General features: G+C 44.0%; 1 protein-coding gene across 1 annotated transcript in view; it reads left to right on the forward strand.

The window, feature by feature from the left end:
- Positions 1–866: 866 nt before the first annotated feature.
- Positions 867–18,600, forward strand: part of dst (dystonin) — a gene marked incomplete at its 5' end in the record, with an annotated part of 232,374 nt that continues 214,640 nt past the window's right edge. The window contains 2 exons of the mRNA XM_084322030.1: positions 867–2,267; positions 10,341–10,507. Of these exons, the coding sequence (XP_084178156.1) occupies positions 867–2,267; positions 10,341–10,507 (1,568 nt within the window). The remainder of the gene's footprint in view (positions 2,268–10,340; positions 10,508–18,600) is intronic.

Raw genomic sequence — 18,600 nt, forward strand, 5'->3', positions numbered from 1 at the left:
TGTCAGCAGACTGTCAGCAGGCCTGTGTTTACAATTGAGCCGTGGAAGACAGGACGGGCCAGTTTGCAGTCTGTCAGTCTGTCAGTCTGTCTGTTCCTTCGTCACTCTTTCCTTCCCCGTCTCCCGCTGCGGAGCGAGAAGCACGCAGCAGAACATGCCTTTCTTGCGCATTTATGGTGTGTTTGTGTTGGATTAGCCGAGCCAGAGAAATGTTTCAAAGGTCAGGGAGGATTCCAGTGACGGAGCCACAAGACCCGCAAGGAGCGACAGAGAGGGAGAGAGAGAGAGAGAGAGAGCGACGGAGAGAACGACGGAGAGAGATTAAGTGTGAGTCAGAGTGGGAGAGAGAGAGAGAGAGCAAGCAGGAGTAGAGGCCCAGGACTTGTCATTTGAACGTTTGCCTGGGACTTGACAACAGGAATAATCACACAGAAGCTCTGGATCTCTCTCTCTCTCTCTCTCTCTCTCTCTCTCTCTCTCTCTCTCTCTCTCTCTCTCTCTCTCTCTCTCTCTCTCTCTCTCTCTCTCTCTCTCTCTCTCGCTGTCTCTCTCTCTCTCTCTCTCTCTCGCTGTCTCTCCTCTGTTCTGAGTGGAGCAGGGTTTCCTCTCGGCCTGCCCGCCTGCCCTCTGGGCCGGCTGCCACCACAACGCTGATTTCTCTCCGCCAAATGCGAGGGGAGGAAGTAGTATGTGTTTCTCTCAGCGGGATCCAGGAGCTCAGGATCATCAAGTTCGAGCCGCCCGCCGGGTTCCCAGCCTGAAAACGGACTAGGAGGACCGCTGCTGCCGCTGGAGGAGACGGGCGGAGCGGCCCCCGCCGTCGGTGGAAAGAGAACAGCGTTTTTATTTTCGACCCGACAGCCGCCATGGGCAACACGTGCGGCTGTGTTCGGTCGAGGGGACCCAGGGAGGACTGTTACGCCGACCCGAACAAAGCGCCGCTCAGCCCCGAGTCCAAGGAGCTCGCCAGGGGTCGGCGCTACTTCCAGAGGAAGAAGAGGAAATCGGGGGAGTTTCGGGATTCCCTCAGGAGCAGAGGTGCTGAGGCTGCGCTGCAGAGCCAGGAGGACATTACTGGGGTTACGGGAGAGTTTAGGGACACCCTGGACAGTCACACGGGGACGGGAGGGTCGAGGGACACGGGGACGGGAGGGTCGAGGGACACGGGGACGGGAGGGTCGAGGGACGGCCCCCCGGACAGGAGCGCGGTGGACTGGCACCCGGGGACAGGAGGGTCGAGGGACGCCCCCCCGGACAGGAGCGCGGTGGACTGTCACGCGGGGACGGGAGGGTCGAGGGACGCCCCCCCGGACAGGAGCGCGGTGGACTGGCACCACGCGGGGACGGGAGGGTCGAGGGACTCCCCCCCAGACAGGAGCGCGGTGGACTGTCACCACGCAGGGACGGGAGGGTCGAGGGACGCCCCCCCAGACAGGAGCGCGGTGGACTGTCACCACGCGGGGACGGGAGGGTCGAGGGACGCCCCCCCAGACAGGAGCGCGGTGGACTGGCACCACGCGGGGACGGGAGGGTCGAGGGACGCCCCCCCAGACAGGAGCGCGGTGGACTGTCACCACGCGGGGACGGGAGGGTCGAGGGACGCCCCCCCAGACAGGAGCGCGGTGGACTGTCACCACGCAGGGACGGGAGGGTCGAGGGACGCCCCCCCAGACAGGAGCGCGGTGGACTGGCACCACGCAGGGACGGGAGGGTCGAGGGACGCCCCCCCAGACAGGAGCGCGGTGGACTGGCACCACGCGGGGACGGGAGGGTCGAGGGACGCCCCCCCGGACTGGCACGCGGGGACGGGCAGACCGAGGAAGGGGGGGGGGACACCTCTGTCCAGGGAGGACAGCATAAGCAGAGGTGTCTACATCGGAGAGGTACCGGTACGTGTTCCCAGAGACACCAAGCCAGCGCTCAGGCTCCGACAGCATTCCGACGGGGACTTTGACAGGAGTTTGAGGTCGCCCACGAAGGGGAAGCTGCTGCTCCACGGTATCTTGACCCCCAGGCCGACTAAGGACAGCCTGCTGGGCAGGAAGCTGCTCCGACAGCAGCTGGGACGAGCCGTGAGCTTCGGAGCGGTGGAGCACACGTTGAGGACTCTCCGGGGGGGACACGACAGAGCCATGCATCCGGAGGCGCTCACCAAGATTATATGGAGCTCTCAAGTGCACAGGAAGAGGAGGAGGAGGTCGGCCCACACCTGCTCTTCTGTTGGTTTAGAACCCCCCCAGGTCGCTGCCAAATCCTCCCAACCAGAGGTAAACCTAGTACCTGGCTATTTATAGACGTTACGACACCAGCAACACTATGATGGATTGGTAGGTCGGGGAGTTTTCTCGATTAGTGTCAATATAATGAGCTATATCCATATCGGAGAATTCCCCCAATATGAAAATCTGATACCTAACTGTAGCGAGAGCCACGCGCAACATGTCAGCACAGAGTTAGGTCAAGATTGCTAGGTAGACTCTATAATCAAACGGCAACCTCTATTGGCAAAAGAGCCTCTATTATTGGTATTGCACTTTGTTTAAAATGTTTTATTTGGTCTGATGTGTGGGTTGGATTTGAGTGGGGATAGGGGGTAGGGGGGGGGAGGGGTTGCTATTGCTGGCCACACCTCAGGTTCTGTCAAGAGAGGTCGGGAGAAATCACACTATAATAAGTTACTATATACTATATAATGTAGTATAATATATATATGCTCGGACATGCAACATAAACAAAATATTAATGTAATTGATATAGCTATAATATTTTGTTTAGTATATAGACCTAACTCTGTGCTGACATGTTGCGTGTGGCTCTTGGTACATAGTTAGGTGTCAGATTTTCATATTGGGGGAATTATTTGATATGGATATATAGCTCATTATATTTACGGGGTTCCTCAGCCGTTCAGGAGGTAGAACGGTCGTCCGGTAATCAGAAGGTATACCCGGTTTGATTCCGGCTCCTCCCGGCAGTGTGCCAAGGTGTCCTTGAGCGAGACACCTCCCTGGCACCTCGCATGGTCGCCTTCGCCTTCTGTGTGTGAACGTGTGAGTGAATGGGTGAATGTGAGACGTGAGTTGTAAAGCGATTTGGATCAAAGCTGTTGTATAAAAGCTGTCCGTTTACTAGGGCTGTCTTAAATACTTCGAAGCTTCGAAGCTTCGTTCGATGGGCATGGGATTCGAATATGAAAATAAAATTCGATTATAAAAAAAAATAAAATAAAAAATTGTGATAATTTTTTTATTTTTTTTTTGCAAAATCAACTCTGCCTCTCTTTGTTAACTACAACAAGCAATGCTGTTTTGTTAATTAAGATGAGGTCGGACTCGGCACTGACAGATTTGTGTTCATTGTGCTGCTTTTATAAAGCCTCAAATGACGGCTGACAATATTTCATGAAAGCAAAGTGTTTTGTTTGTCTAAGATTTAAAAAGGTTTAAACTTTACAGCACTGACAAAGTTGAACAAAGTGCCCACAACATAATTTTTTTAATATATATATATATATATATATATATTTTTTTTTTTTCTTTTTCTTTTGAAGCTTCGAATTAAAATCGAATCTCAGCCCCGAAGCTTCGAATTCCAAAAAAAAATCGAAGGTCAGCCCTACCGTTTACCTTACATCTGGAATCGGCAAATGTCTGAAAGCGGCACTGATCAATGTCTGATGGCATGACAGATTCTACCTTTAAGAAGTCTAGTACTATGTATATTTCTTCCCACAGGTCCTTAGGTCCTTAGGTCTGTGGTGGTGTCGGGATTGGGGTGCGTTAGGTTATTTTCTGTGGTGGTGTTGGGATTGGGGTGCGTTAGGTTCTTAGAATGTCTGTGGTGGTGTTGGGATTGGGGTGCGTTAGGTTCTTAGAATGTCTGTGGTGGTGTTGGGATTGGGGTGCGTTAGGTTCTTAGAATGTCTGTGGTGGTGTTGGGATTGGGGTGCGTTAGGTTCTTAGAATGTCTGTGGTGGTGTTGGGATTGGGGTGCGTTAGGTTCTTAGAATGTCTGTGGTGGTGTCGGGATTGGGGTGCGTTAGGTTCTTAGAATGTCCGTGGTGGTGTTGGGATTGGGGTGCGTTAGGTTCTTAGAATGTCTGTGGTGGTGTTGGGATTGGGGTGCGTTAGGTTCTTATAATATCAAGAATCAAGAGGTTTATTTGTCACATACATACCAGGGCATACAGTGAAATGCGGGGTGGTCATGCCCGCATCGATTGTGCAATAATAATACAATAATAAAATAGACTGTGGTGGTGTTGGGATTGGGGTGCGTTAGGTTCTTAGAATGTCTGTGGTGGTGTTGGGATTGGGGTGCGTTAGGTTCTTAGAATGTCTGTGGTGGTGTTGGGATTGGGGTGCGTTAGGTTCTTGTCTGGTGGTACGAATAACCTTTTGGTTACTGGTCGGCCCCTCTACTGTACCTGTGCCATTGCTAACGTTCTCACACTAACTCCTAACAGTTCTCACACTAACTCCTAACAGTTCTCACACTAACCCCTAACGTTCTCACACTAGCCCTTAAAGTTCACACTAACAGAGGAAACCAGGTTGTATGACTCCTACTGGGAAGCCTTTCCTTTATTTATTATTAGTGTTGTTATTATATATATAAAAAAAAAAAAAAACGTCTAATGCTTCGTTGCACGTTGATGACGGTTTTGATTTTTTTGTTTTTGTGCTCAGAGGATATGGTATTTAATAAAGCATTTAGACAGCATTTACCTGGGCGTGTCCCAAATACCTGCAAGAACACCTGCCTAGAAAAAAAACCCAAGTACATTTGGTCATTAATTCTACGCTGGAATTTTGACAAGCTTTAGGTGAGCAACATTCTTCTTCATGGGCCTATAAACCATTTAAAAATCTTTTCCCATAATAATCCTACGTGGGCTCCTCATAGGCTCAAGCCTTTTGTGAGTTAGTATATATGGTGAATCCTTATCTTCATGGGATGATTGGTCTCTTCCAGGGTGAAAATATCCTGAGTGTGAAAAGGATTTGAACTGTTCGACTGCCACATCTGTTTCAGTTAGATCTCAAGAAGTAGGAATAGAAAGCTTTATTGTCATTGCACAATACTAGTACAACAAAACTAAAAGAACGATACCTACATACACACACTACCTACCACACAACACATTCCATGTACCCATACACACACACTACCATACATACATTAGTGTACCCCATACTCACTATCACACCACACATTCACGTACCCACACATACCCTCTGCTACACATGCACTTATTCACAAAAACATTAAAACGTGGGCGGCTGGGTGGCGCCGCGGACATTTCGCTCGTCACCAACGCAAGAGACACCGGGTTCGAATCTGGCTGTCGGCGTTGCCTCCGGCTTGGTGCCGGCCGTCATACTAACTCAATTGGCAGAGTTAGCGGGTGGGAAGTCGAAGGGTGGTAGTCTGGTCGTTGTGAACAGCGACTCCTACAGGTCGGTTGGGGGGGGCGCCTGCACAGCAAAGTCAGGAAAAATGGCGGGGGGGGCAGTGTGAGCCTCCCACACGTTAATCCTCGCCAAAATGAGGTGGCAGGTGAAAAGATGCGACAGGCTGCCTCCCTCCACATGTATCGGAGGGGACGTGTGACGCAAGGCTTCTATCCTCCCTACAACCGGCCAGTGGGGGGCATATGCGAGCAACGACCAGGACAGGGGAGGGGAGAATTGGCACGAGAGGTAAATTGGGATGGGGGAGAAAAATCACAGAAAAAGGAGGAGAAAAAGTAGATCAAAAGAAAGAAAAAAAACATTAAAAACGTTTTTAATTTTTTAAAGCATTGCAAAACATCACAGTGGAAAAACAATATTGCACATCGCCACATCGGTGACCCGCCTGAGTTTATGAGGGTGATTCTGGAGTGATGGCCTGAGTCAGCGTTTTTCCACCATCCATAACAAGAGATTAAATCATGGGATTTCTCACGGGGGAGAATAGTATAAACATCCCTCGTACTGGTAGAACAGACATCGGGGCATATTCATCTGCACGTGTTCATGGAATGCAGCTATAGTGTTCATGTCGTTATGAATGAAGTGCTCCGCTTATCATAGTGTGTTTCTGTGTCTGTGTGCTTTAGGTTATGAATGAATGAATGAATGAATGAATGAATGAATGAATGAATGAATGAAAAGTTTATTTTTGAACATGTTATTCTCCATATTTCTCCAAACAACTCACAGTATCTTGTTCCGTCAAACCAAACAATCATAACAACAAATTAAAAAACATAAAAAAAAACATTAAAAAAAAGAAATAAAAAGGAATTATAAACAAAAGGTCAAGAGCAATGTGTTTGGTTAGCAGACATGTCCAAAAAAGGAGTAGCGGGAAGCTAAGCTTATTGATCCCTACCCCCTTACATTTATATTTGTTCTTCCATTAATTTAACTAGATATAACATAATTTAGTATATTACAATATAGAATATACTTTTACTTATATTAAAAGATTAAAAGAAAAAACTTGATTCACTTGACAGCAGTGAATATAGTACAGCACTACATACACAATATAACATAACTTTGTTTATCCTCAATACTCATTTCTGTATTTCTCTAATGTGTATTTTTTTAGCTGCTTCATCATAACCTACTCTTTGACCTGCTATAAACCTATTGGGTAATCTAGCCAACTTTGTGTCTGCCCTAGGCTAGTTGACATGTTCAACATGTCATGCTAACCTGGTATATGCATAAACCAACCAACCAACAACCTGTTAATTCCATAAAAGGAAATCCGGTGGAAAAAAAGAACGATATTAACTTAAGCAATATCACACGAGAGGGAGCACTGTGATGCTGAGTATCACCGTGACACAGCCGTGCTGCTGATATTCAGTATCACAGCACGGCCATGGAATGTGATATTGCTTTTATGCAACAGTTCTGCAACCGCCGTTTATCAGTTAACAACAGTAATTAGCAACAGCAGATTTGTTTACTTAACCCTTTCAGTACCACACTACAGAAGGTTAAAGGTTAATCTGTACCCAATAGTGACAGGTTAACCTTCTGTAGTGTGGTAGTGAAAGGTTAACCTTCTGTAGTGTTGTAGTGAAAGGTTAATCGTTTGTACTGTAGTAGTGAAAGGGTTAACCTTCTTTAGTGTGGTAGTGAAATGGTTAACCTTCTGTAGTGTGGTAGTGAAAGGTTAACTTTCTGTAGTGTGGTAGTGAAAGGTTAACATTCTGTAGTGTGGTAGTGAACGGTTAACTTTCGGTAGTGTGGTAGTGAAAGGTTAATCGTTTGTAGTGTACTAGTGAAAGGGTTAACCTTCTTTAGTGTGGTAGTGAAAGGGTTAACCTTCTGTAGTGTGGTAGTGAAAGGTTAACGTTCTGTAGTGTGGTAGTGAAAGGTTAACCTTCTGTAGTGTGGTAGTGAAAGGTTAACGTTCTGTAGTGTGGTAGTGAAAGGTTAACCTTCTGTAGTGTGCTAGTGAAAGGTTAACCTTCTATAGTGTGGTAGTGAAAGGTTAATCGTTTGTACTGTAGTAGTGAAAGGGTTAGCCTTCTTTAGTGTGGTAGTGAAAGGGTTAACCTTCTGTGGTAGTGAAAGGTTAACTTTCTGTAGTGTGGTAGTGAAAGGTTAACTTTCGGTAGTGTGGTAGTGAAAAGTTAACCTTATGTAGTGTGGTAGTGAAAGGTTAATCGTTTGTAGTGTAGTAGTGAAATGGTTAACCTTCTTTAGTGTGGTAGTGAAAGGGTTAACCTTCTGTAGTGTGGTAGTGAAAGGTTAACTTTCTGTAGTGTGGTAGTGAAAGGTTAACATTCTGTAGTGTGGTAGTGAAAGGTTAACTTTCGGTAGTGTGGTAGTGAAAGGTTAATCGTTTGTAGTGTACTAGTGAAAGGGTTAACCTTCTTTAGTGTGGTAGTGAAAGGGTTAACCTTCTGTAGTGTGGTAGTGAAAGGTTAACCTTCTGTAGTGTGCTAGTGAAAGGTTAACCTTCTATAGTGTGGTAGTGAAAGGTTAATCGTTTGTACTGTAGTAGTGAAAGGGTTAGCCTTCTTTAGTGTGGTAGTGAAAGGGTTAACCTTCTGTAGTGTGGTAGTGAAAGGTTAACTTTCTGTAGTGTGGTAGTGAAAGGTTAACTTTCGGTAGTGTGGTAGTGAAAAGTTAACCTTATGTAGTGTGGTAGTGAAAGGTTAATCGTTTGTAGTGTAGTAGTGAAATGGTTAACCTTCTTTAGTGTGGTAGTGAAAGGGTTAACCTTCTGTAGTGTGGTAGTGAAAGGTTAACCTTCTGTAGTGTGGTAGTGAAAGGTTAACATTCTGTAGTGTGGTAGTGAATGGTTAACCTTATGTAGTGTACTGTGTGGTAGTGAAAGGTTAATCGTTTGTAGTGTAGTAGTGAAAGGGTTGACCGTCTTTAGTGTGGTAGTGAAAGGGTTAACCTTCTGTAGTGTGGTAGTGAAAGGTTAACATTCTGTAGTGTGGTAGTGAAAGGTTAACCTTCTGTAGTGTGGTAGTGAAAGGTTAACCTTCTGTAGTGTGCTAGTGAAAGGTTAACCTTCTATAGTGTGGTAGTGAAAGGGTTAAATGTTAATTTGGCTCCGCCAACAAATAGTTGCACAGCTGGACTGGGACTGGACTGTTGCCAAGCAACACATACACATTTTCCTTCCTTGCTACTTTGTGTCGACTTCTCTTCTTCCCTTCTTCCTCTGCTGACCATTCATAATTTAACTCAAATGTTATTTGTGGATATACTGTATGTTCATCTTTGTGGTGTAGATAGATAACGACTGTTAATGTAATTCAATTATTTTATTTTATTAAATTAAAAACAGTTATATACTGTGGTAGGGAGGTTTGTGATCATGTTTTAAATGAAAAACAGTTACATACTGAGCTAGGGAGGTTTGTGATCATGTCTTAAATTAAAAACAGTTACATACTGAGGTAGGAAGGTTTGTGATCATGTTTTAAATTAAAAACAGTTACATACTGAGGTAGGGAGGTTTGTGATCATGTCTTAAATTAAAAACAGTTACATACTGAGGTAGGGAGGTTTGTGATCATGTCTTAAATTAAAAACAGTTACATACTGAGGTGGGGAGGTTTGTGATCATGTCTTAAATTAAAAACAGTTACATACGAGTTAGTGATCATGTTTTAAATTAAAAACAGTTACATACTACAATAGGGAGGTTTGTGATCATGTCTTAAATTAAAAACAGTTACATACTGAGGTAGGGAGGGTTGTGATCACATGATTATAGTGGGGTATTGATCTTTAGTGTGACTTGAAGATCCTTCCAGGAAGCTGGTGCAACGAAACAAAAGGCAGACTTACCAAGTGCAGACTGAACTTGTGGGACCTTAAGTGTGAGCCAATCGTTTGAGTGGGTCCAAGGTCCATAATTCCACTCTAGCATCTATATCATTGTGATATATGGTGGACATTGATTTTCCATCAATGGCCTTAAAGATGAACAGATACCAATGCCTATTTCACCTCTCTGATAGAGAAGATCAACACACCTTATCATACCGGATGCAATGCTGAGTGCCATAGTTAGCCATCACTGGTATTGATAAGAGCAGAATTCGTTGTTTTAGCCTGGTATCGGTATGGATACTGGTGCATCCCTATCCTACAATATAGACAGTTATGGAATTCTGTATTAAAGGGGAACTATCTTATAAATGGCCTTTTTGAGTGTTTAGCATTGTTTCCTAGCTATGTGAACTTATATTAATATGATCTATGTCTCAAAATTCTCATATTGGTGCATTCTTCCAATTCTCCTCTCACAATATTCACCCTCACTGAACTGAGCCGTTTGAAAATGTGCCTATATGTGATGTCATATAGTCACTGCTGCATGTTAATGTTCAGGGGGGCCGGCCCGGCGCAGTGGTTTAGGAGCCCAGGCTCAAAACAGCTCGAAATCTTGAGGTAGAAAAATGCTGTTTTTGAGGACTTGATTAGAAATACAAAACAATGAATAAAAAAAATATATATATTACAGAGGTGTTCCATAGACTCACAGGAATTGTGTAAAAGTGCCCAAATAGTGAAAGAAATAGTAAAATAGTTCCCCTTTAATGGAATGGATTCTTGGGTGGGGAGGGCGCGGTTGAGCCGGGGGGACGGGGGAGTGTTGTGGGTGTTTCTGTTTCATTTTCTATTCATTATTTCTAAAGTTTGTAAAAAAAAAAAAAAAAAAAAAAGAACAAATAAACAGATTTGTGAAAACAAAAAGAGAAGATGATACCAAATAATAATACTAAAAAAAGAGAATAAAAAAGAAATGGTGCTCTCTCTCTCTCCTAACGTTCATCCATCTTGTTTTTTTTTTGTGAACAACAACAGATCTCTGAGATCCACGTGACAGGCGAGTCGGAGGACATGACGGCCAAGGAGAGGCTCCTGCTGTGGTCCCGGCAGATGACGGAGGGCTACGTGGGCGTCCGCTGTGACAACTTCACCAGCTCCTGGAGGGACGGGAGGCTGTTCAACGCCATCATTCACAAATACAGGTACTGCTTGTTTTGTCAGGGGTTGGGGGGGGGGGGGGGGGGGCTGCCGGCTCGGTGGGATAATTAAGCAATAATGCACTCGAAGCCTGTGGTGTGTCATGAATATTGCCACGGCTGTAATGCGGCGCCCGCGGGCGCGAGAGCGAAGCTGGAGTGCCGCCCGTAGGCATCACAGCCGTGGCGATATTCATGACATACCACAGGCTTCGAGTGTATTATTGCTTTTATACAGCGGGTTGCACGGCCAGGATGCATATAGGATGAATACAGACACTTCTAGGGTCTTTTATATATCGTTTTCTGTGAACTTGGCATAGAAAAATAGTTCCTAAAGATGTCTCGTGGAGTAGTCTATCGACAAGCTTGGCAACGCAAACTAATGATTAGGGATGCTCGATATTGGCTTTTTTACCGATACCGATATACCGATATTGTCCAACTCTTAATTTTCGATACCGATATCAACCGATACCGATATATGCAGGGTTCCCCCCCCCCAAAAAATTTAATAATTTCAGGTAATTAACATTACATATCTCTTGTTGTGGAATTAACACAACATTATGCATACTTTTGACAATAAATAAAATCAGAATTTGTTCTTACTTGCTTGCCTGGGTAAATAAAGGTTATAGAAATGTAAAATAAAAAAATAAAAAAATATTTTTATATTTTTTTTGAAAACCGATACCGATATTTTCCGATATCACATTTTAATGCCGATATCGGCCGATAATATCGGTAGGCCGATAATATCGGACATCCCTACTAATGATGTATTAGTCTAATTAATGCAAGCGAAAGTCGGAGAAAGTCACCAGCACCTCGGACAGTTCCCGGGAGTCGGGCCGTCGACCTGGTGGTGTTGATTTCATTGCGGCTTTTCTCCAGCGCCTCCAGCTCGTCTTCCGTTGGATTGGCATGTCGTCTAATCATGCTGTTTCTCTGTATACCGGTATGTGTAGGCACGTCCTTTTTATCTATCCACTCGTTTATGGTTAACCGGTACGTTAAATCAAACATACTGTAACGTTGTAGGTCATGTTGACACAGTTTCCGTTTGATGTATGGCAGTTGAAACTTTCGACAACATTCTAAAGCCAGCGCAGTGGTATATTCATGGTGATTTAACCGTGAGTATATCATTAATATACTCACTGTTTAGAATGCTCTCGACCAATCACAATGCGTGGTCGGAACTACCTGTTGTATAAGGATAGTTAGCCACAAACAAACCAATGCAAAGCCAATGTGGTCACAGTCCTGTCTGTAAAAGCTGACTGAGGCTCACTGAAATGTGCTCCACACATAGGCCTTTCACACCGGCCGGGCTCCTTAGTTCGGCCCTCAGAACCCATTTTTTATGTTCCGAACTAGGGCTGGGCGATATAACGATAACGATAAATATCGCGATATATTTTAATAATCGATATCGAATATCAAAATTAAAAAAAAAATCGAAAAATCTTTTTTATTTTTATTTTTTTGTGACCTGCAACAGGGCAGTTTTAAAACCAGAGACAGTGGACAGACTTGTCTTTCTTGCCTGCAACTTAAAGTAATGGCTTTGCTTGTCCAAATGACAATACTGACCAAATTGAGATTTATTTTTCTCTTGTCCATTTATTTTGTTTGCTTTCTAATTTAAAATACAGTTTGAAACCGTCTGTACACAGTAGGCTATGTGTGCTAGCAGAACTAGACTCCAGTCACGGTGCACATGTGCAGTGGTTTGTCCACCAAAAAAGCGCCAAAAGATCGAAAATAAACTAGCAGAGCCAGAACTGTTCAACTCCTCTGGAGCCACAGCCAGCAGAGAAGCCGGTTTACTTTAGCTTTTAAACCAGCTGCAGCCTGAGAACTGGAGTGTGAGGGGATGTAACACTAAAGATGGCGGCAATGACAAAGAATTGCTGCAAAATAAACATACATCTGTTGTTAAAAAAAAAAAAAAAAAAAAATGTTTATACTTATAACAATTTCGATAATTATCGATATCGAGAAATATGATAACATTATCATATCGTTATCGCGATATGATTTTTTTCCATATCGCCCAGCCCTATTCCGAACCAATTATTCCCGGTGTGAACGCGCCGGCCGGTTCGAGATTACGTTCGGGAACCGGCTCCGGCACGGTGTGAAAAGCCTAACAGTGAGCACAAAGTAATTTCAAGCAAGCCTCAGTCAGTTTGTACAGACAGCGCAGCTTGGCCCCATTGACTTTGCATTGGCTTGTGGCTAACTAGCCAGAGCTAGCGTTGAGGAACAGCATGGGTTGTGCTGAGAAAGGACTCTACTGATCAACAACATCATTCGTAAATAAGAAATAGGGCCAGGGTTCCAAAAACCAGAACTATCCCTTTAAAAACAAACCAGTCTGCAAGCAAGTAAGCACAGATACACTTACACATAGGCCTACTGTAACACATGTGCAATTTACATCACAATTAGTGCTGTCAGGCGATTAAAATAAATGTATCTAATTAATTACAGGATTTGTAATTAATTAATCGAATTAATCGCATTTTAATCGCATAACCATTTTAGGCCTGATATTTTATATTCTATAATCATATTTCAAATTGCATGTGTCCGGATGGCAGAATTCAGTACTGTAGGCTATCTACAAAACCTTCTGTTTAATCATCTTCCATTTATTCATTTGCTTAGATATTCTCATTTGGTTCATTACAATTTACTCAAGCCTAGTAACAGACACAGTATTTCTGACACTGGGAATACAGTACATTCCCTGAGATCCATAGATGTCCCTAGAATCAGATACCAAGAACATGCAAATGGGCCATATAAAAAAAAAGTCTGTAAATGTGTATTCTACGTTCTTATGGAATGAATGAGATTTAAAAAAAACATTTAATTTTTTTAATTATAAAAAATAATTTAATTAATTTTGAGTACATTTTCATAACGCGATAATTTGCTGTGTAATTAATTAATCTAATTAACGCGATAAACTGACAGCCCTAATCACAATGTTTATTTTTTGCACAACATCATAAAACACCATTCAGCGGTTCTGATTGGTCGTCGCTGGATATTTCCTTTTCATCCGGATAATATCTGGATGACATTTTGACTGTGAGTAAAACACAGCGGCGCTTCCCACCAGGTCTCAGGTTATTTGTGGTGACGACCAGCCCAGACCAGGGAACACAGAGGTGATGCAACACAGGAGCCTGCCGTTAATATGTTACTCTGTCGCTCTGGAGAACGTATTTGCGGCAGGCCTTGTTTCGACAACACGGAGGGCCGTCTATGTCTCGGAAACACGTGGAATCACAATCCGCGTCACAAAGGTCGCCTGGCGGGAGTTGCGTGCGAGTTATTTCCCTCTCTAGACACCTAGAAATACCGCTACCGACACTAAAATAATCCACACACGCCTCCGGACATTCCAGTGTACAAGGACACGCGGGGACCTCAGTCATGATGCGAGTAGAAAACGCAGTACGTACGTTGAGATGGTAGACTAGACAAAGCACATAAGAGTAGCTTGTGTTTTCCATTCAGGAAAGTAGAGGTAGAATTTGGAAGTGTAATTCAATTTCTGTTATGGCGGACATTCACAAAGCTGTGATGATGTCATTCAGGTTTCTCCAGGAGTCCACAGTGCAACGCACACAGAGTGGTCGGAGGCAGCCTGCTTTAACGTGGATGCTAGCGTTGGGTACCGTTCACATTTGAACTGATACTGGTACCAGTACCAATTCCCGAAATTCGGTATCGGTACCCAAGTACCTTTTTTCGGGTACCCTTAAAGGGGAACTCCAACATTTTGGGAAATTAGCTTATTTAACATCTTCCCTGGAGTTAGACAAGAAGATACATACCTTTTTTGTCTCTGTGCGTGCATTTTAGCTTTGGGAATAGACGCTCCGTTAGCATAGCTTAGCTTCATCACTGGAAGTGAGGCAGGACAGTAGCCTTACAGTGCCTTACAGTGTATTGCAAGGTCTGACATTGACCAAACTTGATATGCATGACCTTGGTGGGCTCTAGGTCAACTCCTGAAAAGGGGGTCAATGTCAGACTTTGCAATCAAAAGTTAGGGGGCTAATAACCCTTGCCATAATTTCAGTGCGCCCCCTAACTTTTGATTTGAAAGTCCTGAGGAGGTTAGCATCTGCGGACCTGAGGCAGCGGGTAGGTGTGTGGTGGGGAAGGAGGTCAGAGAGGTAGGAGGGGGCCAGGTTGTTGAGGGCTTTGAAGGTGATGAGTAGAATCTTTAACTGAATCCTGTACATGATTGAGAGCCAGTGGAGATCATGGAGGATGAGGGGGTGATGTGGTCGGAGCGGCGGGTGGAGGTGAGCATGCGAGCAGCGGACGTTTTGGACGTATTGTAGTTTGTTGAGGATTTTGGTGGATGTGCCATACAGAATGCTGTTGCAATAGTCCAGTCGGGAAGTGATGAGTTGCATGGGTCAGTGTTTCAGCAGCAGAGAAGGATAGTGAGGGGCGTACGCGGGCAGGCAATGTTCCTGAGGTGGAAGAAGGCGGTTTTTGTGATGTGATTTACATGCAGGAGGAAGGAAAGGGTGGGGTCAAGAATGATACCTATAGGTTGCGGACGTGGGTGGAGGGGGTGACAATGGAGCCGTCGATGTTGACTGAAAAATCCTGGGTGGGGCGGGTCAGGGAATTTGGGCCAATGATGAGTAGTTCAGATTTGTCACAGTTGAGTTTAAGAACGTTTTTTTTGCATCCAGATTTTTACGTCAGAAAGGCAGGTGATGAGGGTGGAGTGGGTGGCGGCAGTGATGGTCTTGGTGGAAAGGTAGAACTGTGTGTCATCAGCATAGCGGTGGAATCGGAGGCCATGTTTGCGGATGATCTGTCCAAGTGGGAGAATGTAGAGGATGAACAGCAGGGGACCGAGTACTGAACCCTGGGGCACACCGTGGGGGACTGGGGCAATGGGGGATTTGGAGTTGTCGGTGTAGATGAATTGGTGTCTGTCAGAGAGATATGATTTGATCCAGGAGAGGGCAGTGCCAGTGATCCCCAATGGTGGACTGGAGGCGAGATATGCGGATGGGGTGGGTGATGGTGTCGAAGGTGGCACTGAGGTCAAGGAGGATGAGGATGGAGAGGGAACCAGAGTCGGCAGATAACAGAATGTCATTGGTGACCTTTAATAGAGCGGTTTCTGTGCTGCGTTTGGTGCGAAAGCCGGATTGGAAGGGTTCGTAGAGGTTAGTGGATTCAAGGTGGGATTTTAACTGAGTGGCAACAGCTCGTTCTAGAATTTCTGACAGAAAGGGGAGGTTGGAGATGGGGTGGAAGTTGTTGAGGGTGTCAGGGTTTAGTCCGTTTTTTTTTAGTAGAGGGGTAATGGCAGCGAGTTTCAGGGCGGGGGGGGACAAGGCCAGTGGACAGAGAGGAGTTTATGACAGTAGTGATCAGGGGAGAGAGTGAGGGGAGGCAGGCCTTGACTTATTTGATGGTATAAGAAATGCGCTGTTTTATGGTATTTGGTCAGGATGTTATTGACTTGTTTTTAGATATGTAGAATATGGATTTGTTGTATTGGTCTTTTATGCTTTATGTGTTGTTTTATATGTTATTTGTATATTATGTCCTTTGGTCAGAACATCGGGGACCCTGCTGGAAATAAGTGTTGTCACTTTTGTCATCCCTTGGATTTGTTGTGTCTTTGGACCATAAATAAAATCAATCAATCAATCAAAAGAGAGAGAGAGAGATTGATTGATTGATTGATTGATTGAAAACTTTATTAACAGATTGCAGAATGGGTACAGTACAGTACGGCTCAATACAAAACAACTGCTAAGAGGATGCAGACCAGAAAAAGACTTCCCTCTTGTTTACATCGGGGTCCCCCATTTTCAATTCATCAGGACATTTATGACATTACAAGACATACAGTACAGATATACAGAACTGTGTAGTAAAAAGAGATCATAAAAAATATGTACATCCGATTTTAAGTGTTTTAAGTGAAATATGAGTTTACAAAAATCGCGGCACATTGTATCAGGAACCGCCCTGTTATGGGCGCCTGGTGATACTAAATCCAGATTGAACTCTGCCATTGGAATGAAGAGATTTGGCCCGATCCATTGATGTATGACTTGGCCATAATAACGTAATTTATAGGCCTGCTATTCTATATTCATATTTCAAGTTGCATGTGACCGGATGGCTAAATTCAGTACTGTATCTACAAAAAAACCTGTAAATCATCTGCCCTTTATTCATTTGCTTAGATTTGATGTACACTGATGATCTCTAGAAGGTGCTGAATGAGCTCAGTGCATGGTGTTATTCACCGTCAAAGACAGGATAAAAAAGAATAACAGTTTATATTCTCCTTTGGTTCATTACAATTGACTCAAGCATAGGTAATATACACAACATTTCTCACACTGGGAATACATTTCCCGAGGTCCATAGATGTCCCTAGAAATTTGGTACAGATTGATCTAACGTGACTCGGTACTCGGCAGTACCGATGTAATTCGGTCGGTACCCTTAAAAGTAGCGAGTTCGGTACCCGACCATAGCGGATGCCCTCTAGCCATCCCCCTCCTGTCTCTGGCACCACTGACGTCAGTACAGCGATGTGGCAGTACTTACATCAGCGTTTTCTTTTAGCCGCTCCAAAACGGGATGCATATGTTTCCAACCGGTTTCAAATATGTGCGTTCCAAGCTCAATCGATGCAAGACGCTTGGGCAGGGGCATGGTTTTTCCAAAGACAGAAAGGGTCGTGTGGCTATAAAGGCATTATTTTAATTACAGCAGGCTGTAACTGTGACCACAGAAGAGGAGCGTTATTATGTGCAGAGCGTTGCTTTTGTGTGGATTCCTCCAAAAACCTTAAATGATGTCTCGGCAGGTTTAGGAATGTCCGACCGCTACAGATTTTTGACTGACTTGTTATGGTCATGTTGAATATCAACTATTGATTTGCAGTGTAGCTCTCCCGCTACACACACACACACACACACACACACACACACACACACACACACACACACACACACACACACACACACACACACACACCACTGATTCATTTGTGGGTCATATCTCGCAGTGACCTCGGTTGGGCTGAACTGACCGTCCTCGGTGCTCGAGCAGACACACATATATTTCTCTGGACTACTTTGGGAATTATTTCCTCCTTGGCTTGTTAAAGACACTTTTGCTCCAGAAATATTGCCAACACAAATTTCTTTGGCCAATGAGAAATTCTTTCAAAAATGGGATGGGGTGGGTATGAGGGGGGGAGGAGGGAGGGAAAGGGAAAAGAAAGAGAAAAAAAAAAAAAAAAAAAAAAAAAATGGAAAATGTACAATGGTTACAACTGAAATGTTCAAACAATTATTTTTCTGTAAAAAAGAATGATTACAGTATAATGTTAATTATAGCAGATGATCGACGTGCCCAAGTATTAGTAGGAAGGATACTATAGGAGGGGGCAGAGACAAAATGTATAATGATCTCATTACAGTTTTTCTTTCCCAGAAACATCTATACCAAATAATCTTTCTATCTACCTATGTATGCATATTGCAGATGTGCTTATTGGTTACCTCCGGGGGCGGGACGAGGAGGGAATGTGGGAGGGGAGGGGGGGATGTGGGAGGGGAGGGGGGGATGTGGGAGGGGAGGGGGGAATGACGGGAGGGAAAAGAAAAGGGGAAAAAATGGAAAATGTATAACATGTGCAACTGTAATGTTTAACTCATTGCTTTTCCTGTAATAAAGAAAGTTTACAAAAAAATAAACATCTTTCAAATTACACAGAACTAAGGGGCTTCAGCAATATGACCAAAATATCATAGCACGATATTCTTTCGTCGTTTTGACAACATGGCAGTATTTGACGGTATTTCGTCTTCCAGTATAAATTACAATGAGATCTTTTTATTTTATTTTGTCATATAATTGTCTTGGTGCTATTTAATTCACAGTGGTCTGTTTTTTCTTCTACTTTTAAATACTGCTGCAGGGGTTTTCTTTTTAATTTACTTAAATAAATACAGAATGTATATATTTTCTATGATATGTTTATATCATGTATGACAGTATAGTAACTT

This window comes from Notolepis coatsorum (genome assembly GCF_963971535.1).
Source record: "Notolepis coatsorum genome assembly, chromosome: 9".
NCBI lineage: Eukaryota > Metazoa > Chordata > Actinopteri > Aulopiformes > Paralepididae > Notolepis > Notolepis coatsorum.